Source organism: Rhagoletis pomonella, unplaced genomic scaffold (assembly GCF_013731165.1).
Source record: "Rhagoletis pomonella isolate Grant_MI unplaced genomic scaffold, Rhpom_1.0 Rhpom_scaffold_00007, whole genome shotgun sequence".
Lineage (NCBI taxonomy): Eukaryota > Metazoa > Arthropoda > Insecta > Diptera > Tephritidae > Rhagoletis > Rhagoletis pomonella.
In genome coordinates, this window is record NW_023458561.1 from 2,186,761 (window position 1) to 2,198,080 (window position 11,320).

Genomic DNA, 11,320 nt, shown 5'->3' on the forward strand with positions numbered 1-11,320 from the left:
ACGCGCACCACCTTTCTTTTAATATTTTCATCCAACTTCAAAAACTTTTTTTTACTTTTTCAGGAAACGAAAATTTTGCTGCTAGTGAATCTGGTAGCATGATTTTAGTTAAATATCATAAACTTGTTAAAAGTCAAGTGGTCGGCAATCAGGGCTGCATAACTATGTATGTAAACTAGGGCTGTGTGATTAATTGATTATTCAAAATTTTAATTAATCATAAAGTAAATAACTCAATTATTCGACTAATTGGAAATTATTATTGCTCAAAAGTTCAATTACTCGAGTAACCAAGATATTGATTAACCAAAAACAAAAATATGTGAGTAATTTGCTTTATGATTAATCAACATTATGAGTAAAATGAGTAATACACATTTCGAAGTACTGTTTACATATAAAGCAGTTGAAGTTCCTTGATACTTTGAAAACAACGTTTCTGTTTTCAAAAAATAATTTTTTCATGTACAGAATGTAAAAAAGAAAATAAGCATTTTCCAAAGCAAACTCATTTAACGAGCAAAATTAATTTTTTTCAGTAATCATATATCAAGTAACTCGATTAATCATCGTTTTGAGTAATCAAAATCTTGATTAATCGACTAATTGATTAACCGGAAAACTGATTAACCACCTCGGTCGAGTAATCGAATAATCGCACAGCCCTAATATAAACAGAAGAATTTCGTTTCGTTATTTGTTAAAAAAAAAAACAACTTATCAAAAAATTTCATTTGCTTATTATCAATAAACAAAATATGAAAAGAAAATAGTTTCGTTAGTTATCAAAATATGTTAGCAAAAAAATTTCGTTTCGTTGATTATCAAAAAGGAAATATCAATCGTTTTTTTGTTTCATTATTTAAGAAGAAAATTTTATGCTCTAGACTTGCATCTTATAATGGGAGCTGAGTAGCAAAATTTATGTAGGAGTACATAGCATTATGCGAATTGTGTTTGTTAAATAATGGACAACTAGTTAATAAAACGCTGTTAACAATATATATATATATATATATAATAACGTGCAGAAGGAATATAAGAGGCAAATTCGCATATCAAAATTAAGCTCTTATAAAGACTTCTGCAATGATATCGACAATATGAAAGAGTCTGCCAGGCTGTGTAAGATACTTCAACAGGATCTGACGGTTAGGCTTCATTCTCTCAGAAAATCTGATGGAACTTATACCACGTCGGTGCTAGACCAATACAAAACTCTCTTGGAAAATAATTTTCCGAGTAGCCGGATAATTTCTGGCCAGGCAGAGATATGGTGGAGGATAGCGCGACGGGAAGAGCCACCAGACAATATTAGTACATAGCATCACAGGTGGTGACTGAGGAGTTAGTGAGGTTTTTTTTAGCCTCTTTTGACGACTTTAGAAATACCCGCGCCCAAATGGTGTGTATCAAAAATTGCTAAATTATGGAGGAGACAGGCTTATATTATAGGGGCTCTAATAAGAGCCTTTAGGGCCTGTCTAGAATTTGGCCACGTTCCCACTCCTTTGGAGAAAACTCGAGGTAGTCTTCATTCCCAAACCAAGAGGTAATAAATTTTGTGACGATAATAGTCTGTGCATTGCTGGCATCCGCAGCTTTCTCGCTACATTGCGGTATTCTCTAAAATAGCTTTTAGTTTCTTCCTTTTTAAAGACATTGGTTACGCTTAGCTGGTGGGCACATCTTATAACTAAAATTGACTCTACTACTACCTTTCTACGACCCATTGTTCCCGCAACTCCATCAAATAATTAAATTTGCCTGTTTATTAAATTTTTTGGTTGCTGCAGAAACATTTTTTCTTCTTTGATTTTTTTTGATAATCAACGAAACAAAATTGTTGTTGACATATTTTTCTGATAATTAACAAAACGAAATTTTTTTGATAAACACATAACGTTAATATTATCAATGTAATGCTGCATTTACATGGTATGAAGCCATATGAACTGTTGATACGCTAAAATAGAGGGACTACATGTTCCAATGAGGAATTCAATGATATCGAGTGGGATGCATATAATAAATTTTTTCATATGAAAAATTATGGGGAGATAATGTAAACAAACTGTTGTGATACTGTTAAGCATATGAAATTATAACAAGTTGGATTTTCATACATCTTCCCATAAAAAGTTTAACAGATTCAGAGATACCAAGGAGGTTTTTTCCCATTTTGATGCCTTTTTGATATAACAACCCACCGAAAAGGAGGAAAGCGGCAACTCCACCATTCACATACATGTCAAAAGTATGAATTTTAAAATTAAAAACAATAAACAAACAAATTCAGAACAAAGAAATTCTTTATACTAGAACTTTTTAAATAGAAGCAACTCACGTATAGTGGACAATAAAAATACAAAGAACTATGATAACAAACTTAGGAACCAGAACATTTTAATGAACTTTATATCACATTTAAGTAAAAACAAGCCTATATTCTCCAAGCTGGAAAAGAAAGAAGAAAATGTGTATTTTTTGTTGTTTACACAAAGACTTGCTAAATATACATATAAGTCAAAATTATAGAAGGCATGTATACTTCTCCCTTTCATTTTTTCATACAGAATATGCTTCTTTCGGCAGGGATACCGCACTTATTTCGTTACAATATGATCGTAATGTATTTTCAACAATTCAACAATTAGTGTATATTTGCAAACTACGGCAAAGAATGGAGTGTCATATCTGAAAACGTTCAGAGAATTAACGAAACAAACAAACGTTTTATGGTCTCATGTTTCCTTCAAACCGCATTGCTATTTTACAACGCTTTTATCAACTTGCAATGTTGTGTGTCCAGAAACTTTCAATGTTGTGGATCCAGAAACTTTCAATGTTGTGTGTCTGACACCATAAAACCTTTGCTTTGAAAAGCTCCTATAAAAAAGCATAGTGCATAGGGCGACATCTGTAGTGAATAGGGCGAGGTAGATGACAGGTTTATTTTAGCAAAAGTCATTATAAACAATCTATAAAATTAAAAATGAAAAGCGTGGGGCGCATGTAATACACTTGAATTGATATGAAAAGTAATATATGTATGTATGTATGTATATGAATAACGACCGCTTAAAATCGATTTCAAAGTTCTACTTTCGCTGTAGAAATTTTAGGTCTACGTTATGTAGTTTGACTATTGTCAATTAAATCGAATGCTTTGTATTGCATGCGCTCACGTTTTTCATTTTCAATTTCATAGACTGTTTATAATGACTTTTGCTAAAATTTCAAAATCAAAAGTTATCAAAACAAATTCTATGGGACTGAGAAATATTATTTTCTACTTTTTAGTCCATTTATAAAAGCGTTGTATATTAAAAAGTTTTTTTTTATATTATTTATTTTCTAACTTTTCCTTTTGTTTTGCGCTGTAACCGCTAAAGTAATATCTTTTAATTTATACATGCGAACTATTTTCAATGACATTTTTTCATTTGTTAATGAATTTTGGGTACATTTTATTTCATTCTTTTTTATATTACATATATACACTCCGATGTTCGGGATAGTATTTTGAATATACCAGAAATATATGTAAAAGTAGTGGCGACTGCTGTAGAGCATTACGCAGAGCCTGAGTTCAAGCCCAGTCTCCCCACCAACATCAAAATATAAAAAACAAAAAAATTTTTTTTCTAATAGCGGTTGCCCCTCTGTTGGTAATGGCAAACCTCCGAATGTATTCTGTCATGGAAACAGCTTCTCAAAAAATACAATTGCCGTTCGGAGTCGGCGAAAAACTGTCCTTTACTTTGTGTGATAAAATCACGCACGCCACATATCGGAGGAGAAGCTAGGCCAAACGCTAACATATTGTGTAACCACCAATATGTATATCGTCCTTTAAAGTACAAAAGCGCGCATCGTAGTTCTGCAAAACCTCGAAACTGAAATTTGTGCAAAAAAAGATATTTGGTCACCGGAAGCTCCTGACATCAAGCCCTTAGACATTTATAATAAAATATCGATACTTAGACATAAGGAGAAGAGATAATTAAGTTTAAGAGAGAGAACCGTTTTTAATTAGGACAAGTTTTACTCTCTCCTATAAAATTTAGTCAACCTCACATACGAGGTTTTGCATTTTCTTGATGCGCGGTTTTGTACTTTAAACGACGATATGTAGAAGTATTGCATACATATTTTGGTGCTTTTCAAGTATAAAATGATTTCAACTTACGCCAAACGTTTCGTAAACAAGCAATTCTGAACAAATAACCGTTTTTCCACAAAGATCTTTAAATGGAAGCATTACAAATATGGAAAGATAGCAATCTACAACAGTGTTGCCACACTTGGGCTTTTCCTACCAAAACTGGTAGGTTTTTTTCCCTTTGGTAGGTTGGTAGGCTAGATTGGATTTTGGAAGGTTTCGGGACAATGAATAATAGTTATTTGCGAAAAATAGAAACTATTTATAGAAAATATGTATGTGTTCGTATAACGGCGGCTGCAAACATGTAAATATACCTGATTCCTAAGTACAAACTTATAGCCTTATTATTGCCAATATACAATAAGAACGTCCATATATCGTCACCTAAGGGTGAACATGTGCCCAAGTCCATTTTTTGAAATTCTCCAGGAGAGACGAAAAATCGATGTCGTTTCGTATTACCTGCCATTTTGCATGAATAACTAAACTTTGCAAAAAAATAGACTTGTGCACCTTTACACCTTTAGGTAGTGATATAATTTATGGCGTACTTGGACCAAGATTCCAGAAAACTCTGCCAATGGACTCGTAACCAACCATATTCCAGGCGGAGGTCTTCGCAATCCAAGTCTGTGTTCGCGAATGACGTCTTAGAAGGCAAATGAGGCCAGAATAAATATTACGTCGGATATTCAGGCGGCGTTAAAGGCCTTAGAGTCTTTTAAAGCGGCATCAAGGCTTGTGAAGACTTGAACCATCTGGGAGCCCACAAAAGCGTAACACTTTGGAAGGTTCAGGGACTGGAAGGGTTTGAAGGCAACGAAAGGGCTGACTGTCTCGAAAAGCGTGGAGCCCAAATATAACTATTTCCAGGAGGAACTCCGAAGGACACCTTGAACTTAGAACTCTTACTGGCCACCTGACAGCACACTGAAATTTAACGTACCGTTTGAATTAAATGGGTCTTTCTGTAGAGATGGACTGTAGGTTTTGTGGGCTTGTGGAGGAAATCCCAGTTCCTGTTCCTGTTCACAAAGCATGAATCGTAGATTGATACACCTTGGAAAACGATTGTCTTCTCCATCTAAAATTTGGAGCATGGCATTATCCAAAGAGCTGAGCTTTTTCAATAGCCTAAGGTTGGAGTGATTACAATTAGGATATATCACAGCGTGGGTATCTCCGACGTAATAACTAGAGACGAATAAAGACGCTCGGGTGCTTTAACGACGAAAAAGGACAGGTGAAAAAATTTGTGAAAAAAGATTCATATACTGTTACACTCGCAAACATAAACAGTTGGCCGCGAACATAAGTTTTTGCGTATTTATTGTCGTCACTATGTTAAGAGTATTTCTTCGCCGAAATTTTTTTTACGCGTCTTTTTTCGCTGTCAACTTTTGAGCTCGCGTCTTTATTCGTATCTTGTGATGATATGTATGTATGTATATGTAAAGAGACATACATTTGGATAAGTCCGATGATAAGTACAGTAACATGAATCGTTATACGCAGTTAATATGTCTTTATTTTACTAGCTGTGTTTTAGTTTTACTAAATGTTATGTTAGCTATGTTTTAATAAATTTGACGTCAAGATAAAATATTAAAACTCAAAAAAATTTGGTAGGTTTTGATTGGTTATACTAGGAAACTTTGGTAGGAAAAAAATTTGTCTGTGGCAACGCTGATCTACAAGGCTTTATTGGCAGTAGGTCCTTTTTAAATCACAAGCACGAAGCACGAAGCTAGCACAAAATAAAATTTGTTTATTTGTTGTTTACAAAAAAATTATTGACAAGTATATAAGTCAAAATTGTTAAATATATATCGCTTTCATTCATGTCTTCATAGAGTTAGTGCTTCGAAAAAGCATTCGTATGTGAATATTATATATTATAAAATACTGTGGTCCAAGAAAAATTTCCAACAGAATTAAAATTTTTTCTGACAAATTGCTACAAACCGCTTTCTTTTATTTTATTTTTGTTTTATCGTTTACGAGCCTTTCTCTAACTTTTCGCCGATCGAGAATCCTTCGTAAAATGTACGTTTTCTTGCTGGCTGGGATACTATGTATTTAATATCGATAAATCAAAAACTTCCACCATTTAACTTATTATTGAATTCAGTACACTTCTAATCTATGACTATTATACATTTAAGAAAACGCCCATATTCCGAGGACTGTTTGGAACACAGATGGCTAATGTCTTCTGACTACATGATTAAAAAGAGAGAAAGGGCGCTGTTCCTTGGGAGCAGGCTTAAGGTATGGACACAATATTATTACGTAATTTAAATTTTTATAACAATAATATATTTGAAAAATATTTACAGGAGTTTGCTGAATTGTATAAGGATATGAAAGAAAGTCACGCCCAATCATCTCAAACAGTTACACAGTCTTTAAATGGTGGACCTACAGCAACTCAATTATTACGCTCAAATAGCATTCAAGAAGAACTTTATGCCTCATTTTAAACATTGAATTATCGGGAAGCATATTATATTTACGGTGACCATACCTACTCTTTTTAATTTGAAGAACGGTCCTTTACTCCACACTTATTTTGAATAAAGAACAGCTCTGGTCGCAGAAATGCTTTCTAAACCAGCTTTGTAACTCCTAAATCAAATTATTTTAAATGTTTGCTAATTTCAATGTGAGAAATGTTCCTAAAAAATTCATCGAAAACAGCTGATCTCTGCTTGTTATTAAATAAACAATAATCCTTGCAAAAACGTTATTCGAAAAAGAAGGCTAGAAATGTTAGTAAAATTACTATAGCAATATACATACATATCGTTACCTTACCCAACAAACATTGGGCTTTGTTAACAATTCGAAAATGATAGGAAAACGAATCTTTTTTTTCGAGTCTCACCTTCGATAATGAATGTGGCATAGGTAAGTATTCGATTCGAGAACTAGGCCATTCTCCAGCAAAGCGTATCCTTCGTTATCCAATGTATTTTCCGTTCGTTGTGAATTCGAGATCCAGCTCATTATCGAAATGAAATTTTAATAAGAGAGAGAGAGTGATTGTCTTATATTCAGCGTTGCCATTTTAGCCGTTTTCCGGCTAGATTTAGCCGGTTTTGATAGTAACTAGCCGGAGAAAATTCAATCTAGCCGGCAGCCGATTTGTTAGCCGGTTTGTAAAAAAAAGTTAGCCGTTTTTAGCCTAATTTCGAGGTGCAAAAAGTAAACAAGTTGTTCGAAAGCAATAATGCAGACCCAATGAAGATTTTTAATGAACTCAATGTTTTACTTTCGCATCTATGCTCCCTAGTGGTTATTAGCGCGAACACATTTGATCCTATATGCTACCCGTTGGAACCATACCTTGCTCCATTTCCTCAGTTTTATCACAGTTTTGAAGAGTATTTAAAAACAAAAGTAAGCACAAACGCTTTTGACCACGAAGCCGAGAAAATAATTCGAGAAAATGGTCGCTATTTTATTATCACTTTAATAAAGGAATTACGCCAACGCCTCCCTACAAATATTGCCACACTAAAAAAAATTGACTTTTTTCGGTTGGAAATGCATTAAGAGTAATTAAACCAAAAGTATTTGTTCAACTACAGCAACAAAAACACAAATATAATGCCGACGAAATAACATCCATAGAGATGCAATGGCAACGGTTAACGTTACATACCTGGAGTAATTTAGACTCAACTGTACAATTTTGGGCCGAAGTTTATCAATTTCGAAATGCCCTAGGAGAAAACCCTTTTGCTCACCTTTGCAACCTAGTTTTTAGTTTGCTTGTTTTGCCTATAAGTAATGCAGAAGTAGAGCGAATATTTAGTTCAATGAATATAATAAAAACTAAGCAAAGAAATCCAATGTGCGTTAAAACGTTAAACGCTATTTTATATATAAGATACGGTTTAAAACGTGAAGAAAAATGTGGATTTTCACTAAAACATTTTAGCCGTTTTTTGCCAGAGTCTATGTGAAATTTCACTAAAACATTTTAGCCGTTTTTAGCCGCTTTTTTTTGCCAATCTAGCCGGTCGGCCCAAAAAGTTCTGGCAACACTGCTTATATTTCCCTTCAAGAATGAGCTGCATTTCACTTTCTCTCTTGTTACTATGGTTTCCATTTTTTTTTCGAACCCATCTCGAGTGTATTTCGAATATACATACTATGAACGTTGGAAAACTAAGGTTGGTTATGAGTTCGTTCTCAGTTCGATATGCATATTGGATATCGAAGGTCAGTTTCGAACGTTCGCCACAATGTTTATTGGGTACCCTCACAAACCCACTACTATTACTATAGATTGGTTATATCTTGAGGAAAATTGCAATATAATAACTTAAGTTTGCATTAGGTTTTTTATAGTAATCTACAAATAAACAAAACTTATTAAGGTAACGATATCCATGCATGCAAATATTATATATGTACATATGTGTTAAAAATTTTAAGAAAATATTTTGGAGAAATGGTCACTGTACTTATATAATTGGGCCGAATGAATAAGAACGAAGCAAATTAAAATTTCATACCTTTTACTTCAATTTTGTTTGAATAAATCGAGTAAAGTGTAAGAAATTTTAAGAAAAAGCAATTGCTTATTTTTTATTCATACGGCCCAATATATCGGTTAACTATTTCACTCTACAAAAACCTGATGTATATTTATAATCGATGTGTAAATATATATGTATGTATTTGCTTGATTGAACAAAAAAATATACAATAACATTAGAGAAAGAATTATTTATTTTCAATGGCTTACTAGATATATGCACATATGTACGTATGCACATTAGGGTGGTTCTTAAATGTAGGAAGCAAATTTTTACATCAGATTTCTTAAGCCTCAACCCCTGCGATGCTTTTATAGTCGAAGATATCACATATAAATTTTGGTCTTGATTGGAGACGGTTGAAGCGTGTCGCACATTGGGCAAAGTTCAGATTCCTCTATGGAGAAACAAAAAATGTAAATTGATTTTTTTCCCATCTAATACCCAAAAACGATACTACCATAGTCGAAGATATCACATATAAATTTTGGTCCGGATTGAAGTCGGTTATGGCGCGTCACACAGGGGTCAAAGTTCAGATTACCCCATGAAGACGTCTTAACCGACTCCAATCGGAACTAAAATTTATATGTGATACCCTCGACTATAGTAGCATCGATTTTGGACATTAAATTTAAAAAAAAATTGCCTTTTTTGAGTCCTTAGAGCACAGCTGGGCAGCGTCTACCCGGCGGGAGACTGCGCGGCGTGTTCGCGTATACATACACGCTCTGCTTGGGAAGACAGCGAAAGTTTAATTGTTCACTTGTTCGAACGCACACAGTGACATCAAATGCACGCACACTACGAAAATGCTCTTCCTTTGCGACACGCTTTAAACGATTCCAATCGGGACCAAAATTTATATGTGATATCTTCGACTGTGGTACTATCCACAGTATACAGTAATCCAGATAGACAAAACAAAAAATGTAAATATGCTTATTTGACAATTAGTTTGAATGTATTGGTTGATAAAATAAAATAACGAGAAAAACAAAATTCCAAGCAAATCAGGCATGAAGCGTAAGCGACTATGACCGGATGCAGTTCCTACATAAGTCATACCGTGTTCCGAACACCACGTTGAGTGAATAATGGTGGGCTGACATTAGGAGGGTAGAACAAGTATTACTTAGCTTAAAGCAGGAACTCTCCAATTTTCATATATATGTACCACTCTCTTAATGGAGACCTCCATAGCTTATATGAAATAAGTACACAAAACTATAGCTCGACGCCCGAACAAATGCACGAAATTTGTATTTATTTGTTCTGCCGCTTATTCACATTTGAAAGAGGATAATGCACGATTTAATGCAAATAGAGACGGCTTATGCAGATAAGCGAACCCGATTGTCAACCGTATAAAATGTATGTACATATGTAGATACACATATGCATACATACATATACATATATTAAAATAATCAGAATGGCGAGATGAATTGGTTTCGCCGTGTCTGTTTGTAAACACGCTAACTCGAACAAAATTAAGATATCTTAACGAAAGTCGGGCCCGAAGTTGCCTTTGGTATAATTTAGGTTAGTATTAAATTTTGGCTAAATCTGTCAATAACCACGCCCACCTCCCATGTAGTAATTAACAATATTTTTGCTTTATTATTATTTTTCTAACGAATATTGCTGTTCAAATTTACATTTCAAATATATCAACAAACATTTGTGGGTTGATCTATTATTTTTTATTGCCCAAATAATAGACATAAGAACGATTATAAGAAATGTAAACATAACAAAACTGTCAAAGCTAAACTTCAAAATGGGGGGGATTGCCAGATGAATGTACGTAACCAATAGTTATTCAAGACACGAACCATCATATCGGTATAGACACGAATTGACATGGCCACTATGAAAACGCCCACACTGAGATACGATAAAAGAATCGGTGGTTTTTTTTGGAATTGGACACGGAGCGAACCACACTCATCAGCCCTCGCAAGAACGGAATTACAACCAAGTAATTAAAGTGGATTTAAAACTGGTATTAAAAGCTGGCGACATTCGGGGAGTCGATACCCACCCCTCAGTGGAAATTAATAGAGGCAAAAGGTGCCGTCACATTCCTTCCGGCAAATCCCCAGCCATGTTGTTGCGTAGAATAAAGAAGTTGTGAGCATCAAATCCGGACTATTCATTTAACAGCAATTGAGGCACCATAAGCCGGTAATACAAAATCATTACACGTAAGTCAGCCACTTTCTTGCCACCATCCATTGGAAACGAGCTATCCATCAACAGTAAATAAAGATTCCTGTTTGGACCGACAAATCAAGGTCAAGCAAATCATTGGCGCCCAACTAAACGGGTGAAAAAGAATAAGTTTTCGTTGAACATAACCACACTTAAGCCCGGCATAAAATAACCGCGTGCTCAGCTGAGGGAAAATAGCAATTTCATCATCGAATCAATTTAATACATCATAAAATTAGATTTAAGGAAAAATTAAAATCTTGTAGTCGTTTTTCTCATTTTGTTGGTCACAAAATTGTACGTCAGTGAACCATACATATTCGAGTTTAATAGACTTTTGATAAATTTTCCTTTAGAATTTCCGCTATTATAAATCATCATTGAG

General features: G+C 34.3%; 1 protein-coding gene across 1 annotated transcript; it reads left to right on the plus strand.

Annotated features, from left to right (window-relative positions):
• Positions 1 to 6,331: 6,331 nt before the first annotated feature.
• Positions 6,332 to 6,806, plus strand: LOC118743616 (obscurin-like). Its single transcript, XM_036476381.1, has 2 exons — positions 6,332 to 6,439; positions 6,508 to 6,806. Exons 1-2 carry the CDS (start codon positions 6,377 to 6,379, stop codon positions 6,649 to 6,651), a joined length of 207 nt encoding a protein of 68 aa, XP_036332274.1. The 5' UTR covers positions 6,332 to 6,376; the 3' UTR covers positions 6,652 to 6,806.
• Positions 6,807 to 11,320: the final 4,514 nt, after the last annotated feature.